Genomic DNA, 19,867 nt, shown 5'->3' on the forward strand with positions numbered 1-19,867 from the left:
TCTCCAGGCAAGCATGTTTTCAGTTGTCTCAAGGATTTCAAAAACAAGTGTTTCTGGCCGCCTCCAATATTGGCTTCATGCCTGGTTTATCAAACTGAGCCGTGCTTCTTAATAATATAATTTCAATGGAATAAAATGCCTGAGTTTTTGGTCAGAAGCCTCTGAGACAGGTGTCTTCAGGGATAGCATGGTGGAAGACTTTCGCACCTTTTCCATGCTCTCTGACCCCCTTGGGATCGTATATTCTTTCCTGTGGTGACCTCTTGGTTTTGGAGTGCTGACATTCATGTGCCAAGGTATTTGGTAATGAATGTGGTGGCTCTTGAGATTTTAGTTACAATAACATCACCATCCAGCAGATTTTTACATTTTGTCTCCATACAGCAGAGATTGCATGCTCCCAAGGACATTTTATTCACAAAAGTATTTTTACATTCTGAAGTATCCCATTTTTCATGTCCACTCTCTTCTGAGAGCTTCACAGATATAAGTGATTGCCAATCCCAATCGCTATATTTGTAAAAAGTTCTTCCAATTGGATAGAAGTTTATCCCCATCATAAATTCATACAAAATGGGTCATTGTATGTTCATTGCAGATGGGAGAGGGAAAATAAGACTAAAAACAAAGAGCCAAAGTCCTAGTCTTATATTTTAACCTGCTCTTTAGAAATACTCTCAGGCCAAGAGAGCTCCATGTAGGAAATTAGTACTTGGTTCTTATAACCTCCCTTCTCTCCCATAAAACAAAAAACATGGGAATAATTTCGTAGGACAAAACCCAGTTTGGAGAACATATACCTGCTGAAATGTGTCCAAATATTAGAAAAGTCAAGTTAGCTTGAGGTATAGAGAAACTACTGGGTTACTTTTATTGAGAAATTAGGGAAGTCACTGTTGAGTTTGCTCTAAGACCAACAACAAAAGTGGATGATGTCATATTTAGAGACAGAATGGCAGCAACAATTAGGGTTCTTATCTTGGGCTCATCTTTCACTCACAGACACTGAGCTCCATATCACAGTGCAACAGAGAGCCCGTCTCTCCAGATTATTATGTTGGTCTTATGTTTATTAAAAAGGACTGACTGATGATCTTGACAGAAACTCCTTTTCTATAGGTACAGTGTTCTTAAGAATGTTTTATGAAAAACTAAGGGTCACAAACTCTCACACTTAGCCTCCCACAATACAAAATTTTGCATATATTTTAAAAACAGTTTAAGAACTTGCTCTCTTACATGATTTTTCATGTTCTCCTAGACTCCAAAGCCCGTTTTTTGGGGGATTCCCCTGTCCTCATTGCATAAGTCCAAGGAGTACCATTACCACTGCAATTTCTGTAGCAGGCTACTCAGATCCCTCCATGTTTGTTAGCCCCTCATCTGTTGTTTTAAGTTTTTCCTTTCATTTTTGATACTTCCCTAGTGTTCGGTTTTGGCAAATAATTTAATAAACAGCACGGTGTAATGTGAAGCCATGTGGTGATTAAAGTATTGTGGTGGCTATTTGTTGGTTGCCTGCCCAGCATCCACTTTCCCTTCCTCCTGACAATATTACTCTATTCCCTAGAAGGGACTTCAAACTTCCCTGAATTTCAACCAGGTTTTTTGGGCAGAACTGACCTCTACTCCCAGGAGTGGGTTCTGATGGTGATAGGTATGAGCCCATTAGCATATCCTTTTCCCCTCAGTGATTTATTCAGGGATGGATTTATAACCCAATCAGAGCTAATTTGATAGAAAAAGATAAATATCTCTTCTCCCTTCTCCTCCCACTTCTGTATGAACCACTAGAAACATTTCACTCTTTTCTGCCGCATGTAATAGAGGCACTGAGCAGTGAACAAAATAACAAATCTCTATCCTCATGGAACATACATTTTAGTAGGAGGAAGTGGGCAGTAAACAGACATATTCATTAGATGGTATTCAGAAACATGGAGGAAAGTTGATAAGGGAAAGGAGTTAGAGAGGTAACAGGTGGCAAGATCTGCGTAGAACTTTGTAGAACATTATGGAGACTTTAGATTTTACTCTGGGTGAGATGAGAAGTCATTGGAAATTTTAAGCAGAGGAGTGACAAGGTAGGACTTAAACTATAATAGGACCTTCTGGCTGGGGGGAAGGTATTGAAAATGGAAAAGGGTGGAAGTAGGGAGACTAGTTGTGACAGTTATGAGGCTTTAGTATATTGAAATATTGGTTCCAATTCTTCACTCCTTTTAATATAATTAAATCTAGAGAGAGAGGGGGAGGCATATCCTGAAGGAAATTATGGGCGCAGCTTTTGGCTCATGAAGTCAAACAGAAAACTCACAAAAAGTTTTTAAGAAAAGTCTATTGGCAAAAACATTACCAACAACTAAAAGAGACTAGAGATGTGCAAGATGTGAACAGAAATTTGGGTCCTCAATTTTCTACAGGCAGGAATCAGGTTGAGAAATCCACTTATCCACCAAGAAAGACATATTTGCCAATGCCCTTTCCAAGTGACTAAGGAAGATGATGGAAAAAGAATAATTTTCTAGACTGACGAACTAAGAGTTATGGTGAATAGACTGGGAAGTCATTCTTAGAGAGCAGAACCTGTGCCTAATCATGGAACATTATTCCTTTTTCCCAAATAGAGGAACCTGACAATCTTCACTCAGTGGGATTTCATAATTGTTATGGACCAGTGACTCCTCTTTCCCTCCATTGTTTTATTTTTTGAATGAGAGTATTTTTTTTTTTTTTTGTGGTTACATTTTCCTTGCCCATCATTTGTTGCATGTTGAGTGTATGAGAAGAAGATACTTGCTCTTTTAATCCATAAGCTCAAGAACAGCCATATCTGGACCTAATATAGATCCAGGATTTCAAGGATTTGATAGATCTTTTAGAGGTCTTGGGATAGGACTGAATTATTTTGCATATATTTGAAAAGGATGCAAATAGTTATAACCAAGGGAGCAGACTCTGGTAGGTTGAATTATTGGTTCTTCATAATTCTTCACTACCCTGTAGTGCATATATGAGGTCTTTGCTATGGTTGCATGGTGAGCAGTATATTTTCTCACCTCTTGACTTTGGGCTTGGTCACGTGATTTTCTTTGGTCAATGGGATGTCAGGGGAAGTGATATGGGCAAAAGCTTGAAATATTCTATGTTGGCTTTTCCTGCTTGTGCTTCTATGACTACCACGAGAAGAGCATACCTTGGGTAGCATTTTTAGTATGGGCTCTGAATAGGACACATGAAAGAGAGGTACTGCAGTCGACCCCTGGGCTCACAGCCTGAAGCAAATCTTCCCCAGGCAACCCACAAACCTTCAGCTTACAGCAGATCGGAACCTAATCTCCAGCCTGGAGTCCAGCCTATCTCAACTAATGTGCTACTGATCCACAGACTCATAAGAAAAAAGTAATTGTTTTAAATCTCTGACTTTGCGATGGGTTATGCGGCATTAATGTGGTAATGACTGAGCAATAAGGAGGTAATTGCAATAATTCACGAGAGAGAGAATGGGAACTAAGACCAGGGTGGTCACAGTAGAAGTGGTCAGATTCTGGGTATATTTAAAGATAGAACCCACAGGTTTAGCTGATATATTATAAATGGAGTGTGAAAGAAAGAGAGGAGCTGAGGATGAATTCTAGGCTTTTGGCTTGAGCAAACAGGGGACTGGAATGGTCATTTTCTGAGATGGGAAAAGCTGAGGGACTTGAAGACTTGAATATCAGGAGAGGTTGTCAGGAGCAATAACATGGTACTGGATGCATTAAGTTTGAGTTGCCTACAGGTATCTATAGGGATGTTAAGCTGGCCATTGAATATCCAAGTCTGGAGTTGGAGAAAGACCCAGTGTATAGAGTTGCACATCTGAGAGAAGTTACTCTGTAGATGGCTGGGGGGCACTTTAGAGTTTCACGCGTGGGGAGTTGAAGTTACCAGCAAAGGAGATTGAGAAGGATCACGCAGGGACGTAAGAGGAAAACCAGTTAAGTGATAGTAAAGTGTTATTAATATGTGTTGTTATGATATGACATCCATTCCTCCCTACTTTCTTCTCTTTTCTTTCTTTTTCCTTCACCAAAAATGTCACCACCACTAGATGTGTGTATGTGTGCACACTGATATGTGGCAAGCACAGTGTTAATCACTTTATGTATAGAACAGAATTATTAAAAAGTTGACAGGTGTCTTTTTCCTTTTTTTCTTGCTATATACTCACTAGCGGGGGAAATCTCCTTTTTCTCTTCTGGTCTTCTCTCCAGGTCAGAGAAGCTAAGTCTTTGTATTAATTCTGGGACCTCTTCATAATCCCGCAAGCAGGATGGCTTTGTTTGAGGAGCAAATGGATGGGAGGCTGGTGCTTTGAATGGAATAGGGGAATGAGCAGCTGGAATGCTGGAGGAGAGTTGATTACTTTTTTTTTTCTTTCTCTCTAAGCCTGGGAGAGGGGGATGCAGGCTAGGAGGAAGAGGTGAGTGGGTATTAGGGATTTGTGTTTAGCTAGCATGCAGCTCCCTGGTGGCAGTCAGACCTTGGAAGGGGGGATGGCTGTTCAGAGGTGAGTGGAGATTGGAGAATGAACGCCACAACCTTGAAATTGTTGGCATGAGTCATCTGATTTGAGTTGGGAAGATCATTTGGGTGAACTTCTGGCGTAGAACCTGATAAAAGCTCAGGGATGGGGATGGGAGAAAATGGGGCACCTGAAATAAAACTGCTTTGCAGAAAGAGAACGTCTGAGCTTAAGACAAGGATCTAAGCGTTTGCAGGTGTACACTTGTTATGCATAACATGGGGCTGGTTTTAGAAACTCCTCAAGACAGAGCCAGGCATGTTACTGAGCTCTGGGGAAAAATGGCTGTGTGGCTGTGAACCGAGAGAGGTGTAGTCCTAGAACCAAAGCTCCGGACACCCAGTGTGTGCAGACAGGAATCCGAACCAGCCAGAACATTACCACAATGCCGCATCGTTGCAGTAGAAGGTAACAGTGTTAGTTAAATAAGACCCCACCTCCTCTCTATTTTGTTTTGGGAAGGGAACTGCATCTTTGGGTCTAAGACATGAACCTCACACTTCCTTAGATATTCAAGGGTGAGAAGGTCTCAAAAAGGAGAGACTGAAATTTCTAAAAGGGGGCTTGAATGATTCACTGGAAAAAAAAAAGCCATAAGGCCTCTGAGTTTATGACACAGGTATTTACAATTCATGCATTGGGGAAAACTGGGGAAGTTTTAGTATTTATGGGAGAGTATTTATGATGCTATGATGGCTTTTTTTTTTTTCCAAATATGTATTCGTCTTATTCTGTGTGGTTCTGGAGAGCAAGATAATAAAAAAGTGTCAGCGGCATGGGTGTAGGAACAGATATTCACTACTAAATCCCAGCACATGTTTTGGGCTCAATACATTTTTCAATAAATGACTGCATGCCTGCATGACAAATGAAAACATATGGATGAAACTTACAGGGAGGCAGATTTTGGATTCAGCTTATCTTTTCAATAATTTGAGTTATTCAAAAATTAAATGGACTTTGCTTGAAAGGCAGTAAAATTCTCTATCACCAGGAGTGAACCAGGAGCAGAAAGACCATTTTTCAGGGATGTGATAGAGGATTTATTCATTAGGTAATGGTTAGACCACATAACCACTGAGAGTCCTGAAAACTCAGATATGTCAGTTCTATAACTTTAAATCCAGGGGTCTTTATACAGAGACTTGGGAGAAGTATAAATAAGACTCATGAATTCAGAGAAATCTTTAAGAGGCATGTGTTCAATGGCATGTTTATTAAACAAATGCTCATGACAGATTTTCACAACAGCAACAAATGTTATTTCACTACATCAAATCTCCCTTACTAAGAAAAAAAAACAATAATCACAACGAGGTTGATGGATCTGGATGATTTTTTCATGTTTTTTCTGGGGAGCGGGGGAGTAAAACCAGTCTTCTCATTTATTTTCTTCTCTTTTCTCTTGAGCTTCACCCGATTTCATTTTTTTCACCTTCTCTCTGGCTAAGTGTCCCCGGAAGACTGCTTGGATTTTGAGAGCAGCATTCTCCTCTTTTGCTTTTTCTTCTTCAGAAGGTTCCTTTATGGAAAGGAGAAAAATTAAGAGACTTCTTAAATATCCAATATTTTGATGCCATAAAAATAACTGCATAAATTTAATCAATATAGGGACGTAACAATCGAGATCTGCTGCTTCCTAAGGGAATTTTATATACTGTCACGTTGTGTATGTTCCAAATGGTGAGTGCCAAAATAGCAGGCATTTTGTTTTCTCATTCTTTAATATGTCTCTGCAATAAATGATCAGTGCCAACTTCCCCCCTCAAAATAGCTCCTATTTAACAGTTTCCTGAGCAATGACATTTTTTTGGGGGAAAATAAGTAAGAATCCTTGAAGCATATAAAAATGTCAAGAATAGTAAATGTGCTGTTTCAAAATAATCATGATTACATGAAATTAATTTCTTAATTTTTCAATGATTAACTAATCAGAATCATACATGTAAAGTGGACTGCCAAGGAGAAATCCTTTTAGTCCAAAAATGTCAGTTTTAGGGTGGTTGGCTGAACTTCCGTATATAGTTTTTTGTTTTTTTAATCTAGGTAGAGGGGTGCCTGGGTTGCTCAGTCCCTTGAGGATCTGGCTCTTGATTTTGGTTCAGGTCATGATCTCAGCGTCCTGGGATCGAGCCCTGCATTGGGTTTCATGCTCACCAAGGAGTCTGCTTGTCTCTGTCTCTCTGCTCTTCCCCCTGCCCTCTCTCTCAAATAAATAAATAAATAAAAATATTTCAAAAAAAATAAAATTTAGGTATAGTTTATCTAAATTACAGACAGTGAAACACACAGATCTTAAGTGTCTAACTCAATAGATAGTTTGGTTTTTTTTTAAGATTTTATTTATTTCTTTGTCAGAGAGAGAGAGCACAAGCAGGGGGAGCGGCAGAGGAAGAGGAGAAGAAGGTTCCCCACCGAGCAGGGAGCCTGATGCGGGGCTCGATCCCAGGGTCCTGGGATCATGACCCGAGCTGAAGGCAGACGCTTACCCGAGGTGTCCCGGTACATATATATATATATTTTTTTAAAGATTTCATTTATTTATTTGTCAGAGACAAAGAGCGAGCGAGCACAAGCAAGGGGAGTGGCAGGCAGAGGGAGAAGCAGACTCCCTGCTGAGCAAGGAGCCCGATGCAGGACTCGATCCCAGGGCCCTGGGATCATGACCTGAGCCAAAGGCAGATGCTTAACCGACTGAACCACCCAGGTGTACCGATATATAGTTTCTGATATATCATTTTAAATTATAACAGTGATATATACATTTAAAAACTTAAATGCCAGGGTGCCTGGGTGGCTCAGTCTGTTAAGCATCTGCCTTCAGCTCAGGTTATGATCCCAGGGTCCTGGGATCCAGCCCCATGTTGGGCTCTCTGCTCAGCAGGAACCTGCTTCTCTCTCTCCCTGCCACTCCCCCTGCTTGTACTCTCTCTCTGTCAAATAAATAAATAAAATCTTAAAAAAAAATTTAAAAAATGAAAACTTAAATGTCACTCGTAGTGAAAGTTTTCTCCCCCTTTCCAAATCTACTCCTAAGATGTAACCATTATTATGGATTGAGTATATATAACTTTCTAAAATTTCTCTGTATAAAAAGTATTCTTAATGGGTATATACATGGCTTTTTATTTTAAAAATGAGATCATACTAATTATAATGTTCCCAACTACTTTTTCCTTGGTAACTGTGTATCTTGGTTCTCTTTTCTATTATTATTCAGTATGTAACTCTGCCCATTCTTCTTCTTTTATGACACCATTGTATTACATTGTACTAACACGACTTGATTTATCTACTCAGTCTCCTGTTGATGGACCTTTGGATTGTTTACACCCCTCACCCCATTAAAAAAACAATGAGGCAAATCTAGCTTTCAAACTTCTCAATGCAAACAGAATGGTATTAAGCCCTCTTGAGATGATGCCCCAGTATGGGCAAATGAATTATAATGAAGTTGGAAATCAATGAGATCTCAACTCAAAGTCATGAAAAGCTGAGTAAGGGCAACTACTAAAGATGTAAGGAAATGACTCCTTTTCTTCCCTGACCTCCCATTGCATCTTATGGCAATGTTAGGCCAATTAGGTTGTATTGATATAATTCTGGAATAATTTGTAATGGTATTGTGTAGGGAAAAGTTATGCCCTCAACTGGGTAGGAGGTAAGGTATTCCTTGAAGGGGATACCTGCTTTGGGTGTCAATTAATGGGTGACTAACTGGGACATTAAAACATGAAAAGGAACTCATAAGTTTGGCCTTCAGCACTGTCGAGAGTGAGTTCTTTCTCATTAGGCTTGAGTCTGGACTACGAAGAATATAGATAGTGATATGCTGGTAAATGTTTATATATAGACTCCCTAGAAAAAAAGTCTGATTTGCAGTATTGGCCATGATCTTCATACTCCTACCATGGCTGATTTCAAGCTACCAAGCAGACATTATTGATCATGGGTTGTCTAGAGATGTGCACAATTGTCTCTTGAGAGCTGGATCTAGCACACTACTGAAAGTAGGTATCTTTGAAGGTGGACCCTACTCAGGTCTTTATTGCTTAGATGGAGGCTGCTAGGCAGGAAGTCATTTTGTAGACAGCAGTGCATGGACGGTGAATATGACACATTGTGCGAAGCCATTCTGTTTGGTGGTATGTGATTCTCAGTGCGTTTCCTTTTGTTATCTCTGAACCTTTGCCCCTGTGTGGTGGTGAGGGCATCAATTAGTGACAAATTCTCAAAGTGGAAAGTGAATCTGAAGGATGAAGACTGAGGCGGTGAGTTCTGTCTGTGTTTCCCCTTGGGGAGATTTCCCCACCCATTGACAATCTTGGAAAAAAAAGATTTTATTTTTAAGGGGAAGAAGGAGTTTTCCTTTATGATAGGCATAGCTAAAAATGATCCACCAGTTAGTTTATCATGATGCTAGTTATCTAGAAAGCAAAATCATAATTTTAGCAATATGGATAACAGACTGGATTCATATTTGGAGTATAATTTTAAATTGAGTGATATGATTCTTGTAGGAATCTAATAGTATATGGAAAACATAACTTACTAAGGCTGTGACTGGTGTCTCATCCTCTTTCACAGGTGTGTGAGACTTTTCTTTTTCGGACTCACAATTCTCAGGTGATTCATGATCCTGGAAGAGGGGTGACAGGGCCAAACAGGCAATATTCCAAAACAGTCAAGTCTTGGATCAAACTGCTTCAAGTCATTAAATATTGCTGTATGTTATTGAGAAGTAGTAGGAATTAAATACCCACTGATTTTTTTTAAAAAAGGGAAGTAGGTTGGGAAAAAAGAGAAATAAATGAAAACTCTCAAGGGAATATGCATAAACAAATATGACCAAGGAATCGGTGAAAAATGTTTGATTTTTTGTTTTTGGAATGTGTGCAACATTATCTCATATGCAAAACAAGCTATTGTCTTATACTAAAAGTTGTTAAGATGCTGTAATGAATCTTGAACAAAGTATAAAAAAGAAGTGCTGTTAGTTTTTAAAATAAGAGCAAAATGTATGCCACTGTGTCCCGTAGTGTGAGGTCAAGTTGACTTTTTAAAGAAGTCTGTAGATTAAAAACCATGTCAAAGAGGTGAGTTCTGCTTTGGGGAACCATTTAAGTAAAAAAGGGAAATCAGCTCTGCCTATTTTGACATGGTTATTGAAATCTTCCACCAAAATAGAGGCATTGCTAATTCACAACCTATGGGAAGAGTTTCTTTAATCCATAAAACAGAAATTTGAAGACATATAAGCTAATTAAGTAAAGCCTTTAGAATTCAAAAGAGATGAAAAAAAAAAAACCACCCTGAAATTGCTATGTGACACAAAGATTTAAAACTTTTTGACATTATTCCTTTGATTGAAATAAAACATGAACACAGAGAATCTTGTTAAAAGACTAGATGGAAACAAACTAAACACCCCCATATCTGGCAGGCACAAATGGATGGAACTTCACTTTTGAACTCATGGAATAAGTGACAGGTATTTCCCCAGGAAATTCCCCAAATCTACTGGGGAACACCATCAAAACTTGAACTTGGCTAATTCCTTTTAATTCTAATATCTGATGGTACTTTGTGGCTAAGGTATTATCTCAGTCGTCTAGAAGAGTGCTTCTCAGACTTGAATGTACCTACAAGTTACTTTGGGGAGCTTTTTAAAGTTCAGCTTCCAACTTGCAGACCTGGAGTAGGGCCTGAGACAGAATTTCCATCAAGTTCCCAGTTAGTGGATGCCATGATGCAGGGTCGCACACAGCCTTTCTCAGCCAGTGTTCCTCTTCTGGACCACAGAACACAGAATGATTTGAGTGACTATTCTCTCAGTTCTCTCAAGGATGGTACATAATTAGAGTCATTCTAGGAACAAAGGAGGGACACTGATTCCTTACATGCAATGAGCACCTTTGGCTTAGGGCTTAATTATTTTGACGAACCTTGGCTGAAAAAGGCTGATTCTAAGAATGCTGCTAAAGAGAAGGTAAGTTCAGTCTCTGAACAGATGAGCTTTGTAGAAAAAACTCTACCATTATGAATTTAAATTCTAATCAGGCTTTTGTAAGATGTCAATGATGATGAAACAACTGGATAAATGGTGTTTTATGAAATGTCATTCATTAATTCAACAAATATTTATTGAGGATCTGCTATTGCTAAGCATTGTGATACCCAATACAATCTGAAGAATAAATGAGAGTAATTATTCTGTAACTTTCAAGTACATTCTTCCTGTTGATCACCTTTCAATTTCAGCTAAGCATCTGTCCACGATTCAGATACTTTAGAAAAAAATTTCTTGTCAGAAAGAACAGCATAATTAAAAAGGTTTAATAAGATATTTGTGATGCCTTTCATGATGTTCATGATTCTGGGGAGATTGCAATATTCTCTGTTTTGGAGACAGGGAGAAGAAAATAACCAAATCCCGAGTTTCATGGGACCATACCTTGAATGCATGGTTGTTATAGAAGCGGTCATCTACCTTAGTCCCCCATTCTGCTGGGTCAAAGTTGGTTTCTAAATAATAAAAATATAATAATTTCAGACTTATTTTGAGTCCATTAAAGTAAATCCAGAATAGTAACACAAAACAAGTTTTCTTTTTCAAACCACAAGTTCTTTACTGCCAGCTGAAAATCTTATTATGTACATAGCCTAACACTGTAAACATAAGCAGTGATCACAGAATATATGATGATGAATTAAACATTAGATGAGCCCTTGGGGATATTTAGAAAGGCAGTAAAGAAACATAATTGCTGCCTTCATAGAATTTATAATAAAATGGGAGAGAGAGAGAGAACGAATGCCAATACTTAAATATAAATACAGAAACTCATAAACATGTGTCAGTAAACACAGGAAAATGTATAAATGCTAAACAGCAAGGAAGTTTGGAAAAGTAAAGAATGGGAGAGGTTTTTAAAAAATGAGGCATATTATGTAGTCAGTAGACATAGACAGGCAGAAGTATTTATATTTAAGCAGAATTTTTCTTTAACTTTTCATTATAAACAATTTCAAACTTAGAAAGTAGAGAGCATAATATAACAAATTCTCATGTGCACACTACTCAGATTCAATAATTATAAACTCATGATTTATCTTATTTTATCTGTAACTTCACTCAATTACCCACACTTCCTTCTGATTATTTTCAAGCCAGTTCTAGGCACCCTATTGTTTTATCTACAAATAGTTATTTTAGTGTGTATCTCTAAGATATAAAGCCACAATACCATTATCACATCTAAAAATACTAACAATAATGCCTTAATATCAGCTATCCAAATTTCCCCTCTTGTCTAATATATTCTTTGCTTATTTTTTTTACTGTTGATTTGTTCAAATCAAAACCCAAACAGTGGGCACACACAGCCTTTCGTTATGCCTTTCCCATCTCTTTTAATTGAAAGAGATTTTCACCTATCTCCCAGCCCACATTTTTTCCTTGCAATGTTTTTGTTGAGGAAATTGGATCATTTTTCCTTTGGAGTTTTCCACAGTTTAGATATTTCTGATTCCATTCCCGTGATGACTTTTAACAAGTTCCTTTGCTTTTGAATTTCCTGTAGCTGATTCAGGATTTATTTATTTATTTATTTATTTGGCAAGCATACTTTATAGAAAGTTCAGTGTAATTGTCAGGATATACATAATATCTGGTTGTCTCTCTTTTTATAATCTTTAAGGGCCCATTGATGATGAGTGCTTAGATCACTTCTTTAGGGGTTGCAAAATGGCAATGTTCTTATTTGATCAGTACTTCTTTATTTCTGGAATAATCAGTAAAGAAAAACTTACCCATACCAACTATTGGCTACCCTGACATACAGTTCATACAGAAAAGGCAGGTTAAAGGTTTGATTCTTTCCCTTTATTGACCAGTTTACAGAATAATCAGTTGGTTCCTTAGGATCCTCTTAAGGAGGTTTTATTTGTTTGTTTGTTTTGATCATTATGAACAAATGAATATTTAAGAAATTGGATCAACTTCAATCCATTACATTTATTATTCTTCTCGATGCTCTAATTGTCCAAAATTGGCCATTAGGAGCTCATTCAGGTGTTCAGATGCTCCTTAGTCCTTTGGAAACAGCTCTAGTAATCTTTGATAGTTTCCTTATTTTCTGGTATGGTAAGATGTTCAGGCTTAACTTGCATATTTCCTGACCAATTCACAGAATTAGGTAGTTCTCTAAGAAGCCTTGGTTCCTGGGAAATGGTAGCTAGAGGCCACAGTCTAGAGGCTAGGTGCTCACCGGTACTGGGTTGGTCATTGCTCTGTGGCCTTTTAAAATATGCATAGAGTTAGAAAACATTTTTTTTTTTATTTTTAAAGAGAAAATATATCGAGGTCACACTGATATTTTTCTGTTCAAATTTAGGATTACAGGATTTTATTAACTTCCTTCATTTTTATATCTGTTTGTCATTTTTCTTATGCTAAAAATCTTATTCCTAATAACAGTAGGATAGTGACTTATTTGCTATGTCCTACAGTGTATAAAAACTATAATTATACTATAATTATAATTATACTATGATATTATAACAATGATTACTGAAAACAATTCAAGACTTTTTAACTTCATTTTGTCTTTAGGCTATATCCACTAGGGATGTACAGTCAAATTACTGTGTTATAAAGTCACTTGAAATAATTCTTTTCTGTGTGGTTATGTCTACCCATTCAATACTAGCTACGTTTGTTTGTTTCACTTTGCTTCTAAACTTTAGAGCTTGCTTAACAATTTTAAAATTTATTTCCACTTTAAACTATGTTAAACATTTATGATTTTGAATTCAAGATATATTCAGAGAAGTCTAGCTTCTATCCTGTTCCCTCCACTCTGTTACTTCTCCTTCAGATGTAAATGTAAATTTTTAAAAGACTTATTTTTCTATTTAAAAATATAAACGAATACCTATATATTCGTATTCACACCCCTTTGTTAGATAATTGGTAGCATGCTAAGCATACTTTTTTTTCTTTTTGTTAAAGATTTTATTTATTTGAGAGAGAGAGAGAGAGAGAGCGAGCGAGAGACAGAGAGCGCGGGAGTGTGCGCATGAGTGGGGTGAATGGCAGAGGGAGAAACAGGCTCTCCACTGAGCAGGGAGCCTGATGCAGAGCTTGATCCCAGGACTCCGGGATCATGACCTGAGCTGAAGGTAGACGCTTAACCCACTGAGCCACCCAGGCGCCCCTAAACATACTTTTTTCCTACCTTATTTTTTTCACCCAATATATCCTGAAGATCACTCCATAGCAACATATAGAGATCTTCCTCATTCTGGTTTTGTTCGTTTGTTTTACAGTTGTATATAATTCCACTGTGTGGATGTCCTCTAGTTTATTCAACAAATCCCCTATGACGGATATTTGGATTGTTTCCTCGAATAATGAAGAAATGAAAAGGGTAGAAGTTGAATTTCTATGTCAAGTTCTCTTCCTTGGTGTTATAACATTTTGTGTCTCCTCCAGCAATGTATATGACTGTTATTTCCTCTCTAGCCTTGTTGGAATAAATTGGCAAACTTTTGGCTTTTTGCCAGTCTGATGGGGGGTGGGGGTGGGTAGTGGTCCTCACTGTAGTTTTGATTTGGGCTTCTGTTGTTATGGGTTAATTTTAGTATGTTCTCATATGTTAAGGGCCATTTGCATTTTTTGTGTGTTTTGCTCGTATCTCTTGACCATTGTTTTATATAAGGTTATTAGTTTTTTCTTCAGTATTTTTACAAGCCTTTAGTTATTATGTTTATTAACCCATTGTGATATAAATTACAGATATTTTTCCTCAGTTTGTTATTTGTAGTTTCATTTTTCTTATGGGGATTTTGTCATGTAAAAGTTTACTTTTACGTAGTCAATCTTATCAGTCTTTTTCCCTCATTGCTTTTGAATAAGTAATTATAGCTACTTAGCTAGTAAAATTTTTTCCTCTTTTATTTTATTTATTTATTTTTTTTAAAGATTTTATTTATTTATTTGAGAGAGAGAATGAGAGAGAGAGAGCATATGGGGGGGGAGGGTCAGAGGGAGAAGCAGAATCCCCGCTGAGCAGGGAGCCCGACGCGGGACTCGATCCCAGGACTCCAGGATCATGACCTGAGCCGAAGGCAGTCACTTAACCAACTGAGCCACCCAGGCGCCCTCCTCTTTTATATTACAGAGAAATTCACCCATGTTTCCATCTAGTATTTGTATGGTTTCATGAAAAAAATAATTTAAATCTTCAGTCAGTTTGGAACTTACCCTGGTGTATGATGTAAGGAAAAGATCCAATTTTATCTTTTTCTATCTTTATCTCAACATCATTTAATAAAAAGTCTACCTTTTCCCTAGTGATTTCAGATACTACTTAAATCAAATGCTAACACGTTTTCTGTCAGAAAAATCAAAATTAGGACTAATAATTACCTATGAAGAATGCTGGCCAGGGAGTTCTTGCATTGTGTGAGAGACAGGGCTGGAGGACTTTTTTCTTCCCTTTTAGAGACTACATTCTGATACTTGCATCAGTTGGATAATTCGCCTTTGGTTTGCTTGAGTGGAAATGGGTATGGTGCTTCAAATTTTTTCAAATAGTTTTGTCTAGTTTTTATTAGTTAGAGACTAGTATTCTGAGACCATTAATCTGAATCACCAATTTCTTTAATTATCATGATCCACTAACAATGACTCAAATGTTTTTGTAATGGGACATTTCTGAGATCTAAAATTAAATAAATGACTAAAGACCTTTTACTCATGAATTTGTAAAATTAATGTTATAATAACAAAATTAAATTAATGTTCATTATAATTCACTTCTTACCCTAAAAGATTTCTCTTAATAGCTTTTTAGTGGCACATAAGTATCAAATTGTGCAACAAATATTCACACTGACTGGATATGGAAAAGACCAGCAACATTCAGGAAATTGGCAGAGATTCTGAGCTCTGCCAGGGTTGAGCAAAGAAGACAAGATGGTGGAGCTGTGCAGTGTGTATGGGGGTTGCTTCAATTCAAACCTGTGGGAGGTTTCCTCCTTCTGGAAAATGATTTGAAATCAAATGCTTACTTACTTGTAGTTACTTCTAGTCACCTTTACCACTTTGTTGGAATGATGGAAACAGTTTATACAAAATGGTTGTTCTAGTCAAGAAGGGGTTTTTAAATAGAAATGTATAGCTGTAATAATTCCCATTTTGACTACTGGATCAGGTCTTGATAGTTATGAACCTTCAAGCCTGGGAATTTGGACATTTTATTTCTGGAAGTGAAGAAACTGCTTTGGCTCTCAGCCAAAGAGTCACTGTTAGTATGAATCTGGGCAGGATGGGACCTTGGGAGAATAGAGAAAAGATATAAATTACCTTCTCAAGCTGGACTTTCATTTTTTATTTTTTAAATAGGTTCCACACCCAGTGTGGAGCCCAATGTGGGGCTTGAGTTCATGACCCCAAGACCAAGACCTGAGCCAAAATCAAGAGTCAGATCCTTAACTGACTGAGCCACCCAGGCACCTCTGGAATTTCACTTTAAAAGCAGTGTTTCTCTGTGACTTTTTGCAGACTAGTTTCATATACCCCAGCAAATACTAATCTATTTAATCTAAGGAGCATAGAATTATTTTTTACAACACTTATAATACTTTCAAGTAAGAAGAGTCACCATGTAAAGAAAACCACAAACTCTCCTCCCAGGAGGACTAGAGAGTCAACTGCCTGGCATGCATTGGAACAGCCTGTTGGAAAATGGAGAGTTAGACTGGACGATCTCTTGAGGTTTCCTTCCACCCAGTGTGTCCATGAAGTATACAATGAAGAAGGTCTGTGTAATCAACTGGTAATCTTCAATAATGTGAAATAACGTGATTTAAGAGAACCTGTCATAAAGGCACATGTTTTCAATAGCAAGAACTGTTACTTGAAGCTACCTGCCTCATAAAGACTTTCTATGGAATGAGGATGGTCTTAAGCCAGTTTCACCATAACCAAATGCTTAGTCTCTTACTTTAAAAAAAAATGCCCATTTAAAAAAAGCTTACTCTCTCGTTTCTCTAGAAGATTTTCAAAATATGCTGCTGCAAAAGCTGGTATATTTTCTGGTTGCTCCCTCAGAATCTCGCGTGTCAGCCCTTCCAGAAGATTCCCAAATCCTTGTGGAATTCGGTAGTGGGTGTTGGAGAATGGAATCGACATCTCCTTGGAAGGAACTGCCTATTGTACCTAGAGATGCATTAGAGAGTACTGTCTTTAAATTTGTCTGATTTTATTTATATAATCACAATGATGCCAACAAATTATTCCTGAGCCCCAAATTTTCTGGACTTCAATCCTTTCCCCTGAACACAACCCCAATCCATCATTTCTTCGAGTTTTGAACTCTCCATTATTAATTAGAATCTTACAAATACAGACTCATTTACTAGGCCAAGTCATTTTTTTAAATTACAAAAATCACAGATTTTTCACTATAACACTAAGTACTTTTTCTCTCTGTCCCTCTTGCCTTTAAAAGGTGAGGGTAATTTCTGCTATCCCACAGGAACTCAGAGAGAACCATTGTTAAAAATTCATCATAAATCGCTGAGAAGACACTGTTTGGGGTCTAAAATAAAAAAAACTGAATTAAGAACTAATCTTGGTTCTAGAAATTACTCTAATCTGTTGAATGAAGAAGTTTAACACTTAGTCTTGCCCTTTGCTTCCACTTCGGAGGCATGACCTACAAAGCTCCGAAACACTTACATACTCTGGAAGGGGCAGCAGGGTTAGAGCGGGGCGGAGGCAAGGTCATGATTTTGCAGTCCTAGCGTCCAAGATTTTGGGATTCTTGTGTTTTCTGGTTTTGTCTTGACCAGGTCTTATCTTCCTGTCTTGGAATACAGGGACTGCATTAAGGATAGCTGCCAAGCAGCGGGTTGAGCTGCTGAGTATGGCAACGACACTCAGGGACCTGGCCTTTTTGTGAAGGTGTCAATTTTCTGACAAGTCCACAAGCCGTGGGAGGGGTCTAGGTGAGGGACTAGATGGTTTAATGAGGCCCAATGTGTGGAGGATGTTTTTCTGTTTTTGAGGGAACAGGAGATGAGGCATTGAGTCGTTCTAGGGTTGTGAGAAGGACAGGTAACACCCTGAACCAATCAGGGGAGTGGAGGGCGGTTGGAGGGGGAACACCGGTCTATCGGGCGGCGGGACGTCGAGGATCTGGGACTTCAGACTCGCAGAATGGGCTGCCTTGGCGCCCAATCTGCCCTCGCGATCCCGGAACGTGTCTGGGATCCTGAGAGAATGCGAGAGGCAAAGGAAAAGGCTGAGGTCTCGGATTTGGAGAGGAAGTGGGGTAAACCGCCTCACCTCTTCGTTCTCTCAGAGCTGGTGCGGATGGTTCCAGTTGTTATTTCTCGTTGCTGGGTAACCGTTTTTTTTTTTTTTTTTTTAATTCAACTACGGCGGCCGGGAAGGGGGAGGCACGGCCTCGCCCGGCGGCCACGGACCGTCTTCGCGACCGAACGGCTTGGGAGGGGTGGAGTCAGGCCTCCCCGCCCCGCGCAGGCCCCGCCCACGACCCCGGCCCCGCCCACGACCCCGGCCCCGCCTGGAGTCCGCGCCCGGAGTTCCGCACCCGGGTGTCGGATCCTCGCCAACATGGTAGTACCGGGATTTGTGTTTGGGCTGGTCCTGCCTTTAATCCTGCCGGCCGGCACAAGTGCAGGTGAGGCGGCCCGGCTCGGCCCAGGCCCTGCCGGTCAGCCTGCGCGGGCTCCGAGATCCCGCGTCCTCTGCCGGACGCGCGAACCGCGACCCTGGAGCCGGCCTCTGACCCGGGCCTAGGCCGCAGGGGTCCGCTGGCCGGGAGTTCCGGCCGGTGCGCTTCCTCCACGCCCTTGCACCGTCGTCCTGATGCCCGGTGTGGCGCAGAGGGAGATTGGGTGTATCTGAGTGGGGAGGCCCAAATGTCCCAGACCGAGGCCTTTAAAAGGGGTCTTTGAATAGTCGCAGGGGAAGTCGAAGGCGGGGGCGGGTGTGAAGCTCGTTAGATAATATTTGGAAACAGGTGACTGAGTCATCCACAACATTTCCCTGCTGCCCCCTCAGCGGTACCCTTGGGGAGGGTTTGCCTCCAGCTTGGTTCCTTGGGGGAATTATATTTGACTAGTTTAAGTGGTGATTAGGATTAGGAAATACAACCCCCTCACTAGCTCAGAGTATTTAAGGCTTAGCTTTGATTTCTGGCGCAGCTTACAGATATCGGTGGTGGGATCATAGGCGTGGCATTGGGGAGGAGGGTGACTCACTTTGACTACTGCCCAGGGCAGATCCTGTCATTTGAATACTCCGGGCTGGACACTGAGCCACAACCATGGAGAACCAGAAGGTGGAATCTGCCCGCTAATGCCAAGTAAAATGATAATGCTGCACCTACTGTTTCCTTCAAACCATTCAAATAGTGGACCCCAAAGATCCCTGCTAAGAAATGAAAGTTGAAGTGAGAATGGGGACAGGGTGCAGAAAAATGACTGTTGCTATACCTGAGAACCCAAAAGTACCCAGACTGAGACCAACTGTGGCCCATCAGTAGTGTCTCAGGCTTCAACAGAAGTGTAGACCAGCAGCACTGTGCATAGCACTTTGACTCTCATCCCCACTCAGTGACTTTTGAGTCCAGCATATGAGAGGAGAGTAGGGCCCTTCTTTTATTAATTTTTCTGTTAAAGGCTGTTAACTTTAATGCCAATACAGTGTTCTGTCTTCGCTTTTGGGTCTTCCCGTTACATTACTTGCATTAACAATGACTATTTTTCATTAATGCTTTATTTATTTATTTTTTTTTTTAAAGATTTTATTTATTTATCTGAGAGAGAGAATGGGAGACAGAGAGCATGAGAGGGGAAGGGTCAGAGGGAGAAGCAGACCCCCTGCTGAGCAGGGAGCCCGATGCGGGACTCGATCCCGGGACTCCAGAATCATGACCTGAGCCGAAGGCAGTTGCTTAACCAACGGAGCCACCCAGGCGCCCTCATTAATGCTTTAAATTTTCTTTCCTTCTTGTTTGGTTGCATATCTTGGCATCTTTCTTTCCAGTCGTTCCCCCTGTGCCCATGTTGACTGTGTAATATTTGAAATGTATAAAAATACATGAGAAATGAAACAAGAAAATGAATACCCAAGGGTGCTGCACCTAACTTAAGAACTAGAACATTGCATTTTATTGAGACTCTCTGGATGTTTCTCTCCAGTGCATCCACCAGGTCGTCACCAGAGGTAACTTAACCACTGTCCTAATTTTGTCAGTCTAC

At 39.5% G+C, this 19,867-nt stretch overlaps 2 protein-coding genes across 6 annotated transcripts in view; one reads left to right on the plus strand and one right to left on the minus strand.

Moving 5' to 3' along the window:
* The first annotated feature begins 4,954 nt into the window (after window positions 1-4,954).
* The window catches only part of SIAE (sialic acid acetylesterase), a 52,055-nt gene continuing 37,142 nt past the window's right edge, over window positions 4,955-19,867 (plus strand). Inside the window, exon 1 of one of the 3 annotated variants that reach the window (XM_078058816.1) lies at window positions 4,955-4,975. Coding sequence is in view for 1 of the 3 variants with exons in the window: in XM_036123238.2 (XP_035979131.1) it covers window positions 18,216-18,282 (67 nt within the window). In the remaining 2 variants the exon portion in view is untranslated. Of the gene's footprint in view, window positions 4,976-18,125; window positions 18,283-19,867 lie in introns of those variants that run through there. The other 2 variants (XM_036123238.2, XM_078058815.1) reach the window with 2 other exon arrangements.
* On the minus strand, window positions 5,760-19,096 carry SPA17 (sperm autoantigenic protein 17). Of its 3 annotated transcripts, none has more exons than XM_036123260.2 (5): window positions 18,866-19,096; window positions 16,613-16,793; window positions 11,022-11,092; window positions 9,120-9,206; window positions 5,760-6,089 (listed from the first exon to the last, which is right to left on the minus strand). In XM_036123260.2, exons 2-5 carry the CDS (start codon window positions 16,764-16,766, stop codon window positions 5,949-5,951), a joined length of 453 nt encoding a protein of 150 aa, XP_035979153.1. In that variant the 5' UTR covers window positions 16,767-16,793; window positions 18,866-19,096; the 3' UTR covers window positions 5,760-5,948. The 3 variants fall into 3 exon arrangements, with proteins under 3 accessions (XP_035979153.1, XP_035979152.1, XP_035979154.1); XM_036123259.2 differs by lacking the exon at window positions 18,866-19,096 and adding an exon at window positions 17,925-18,076; XM_036123261.2 differs by lacking the exons at window positions 9,120-9,206; window positions 18,866-19,096 and adding an exon at window positions 17,925-18,076.

This window comes from Halichoerus grypus, chromosome 11 (assembly GCF_964656455.1).
Source record: "Halichoerus grypus chromosome 11, mHalGry1.hap1.1, whole genome shotgun sequence".
Classification (NCBI taxonomy): Eukaryota; Metazoa; Chordata; class Mammalia; order Carnivora; family Phocidae; genus Halichoerus; species Halichoerus grypus.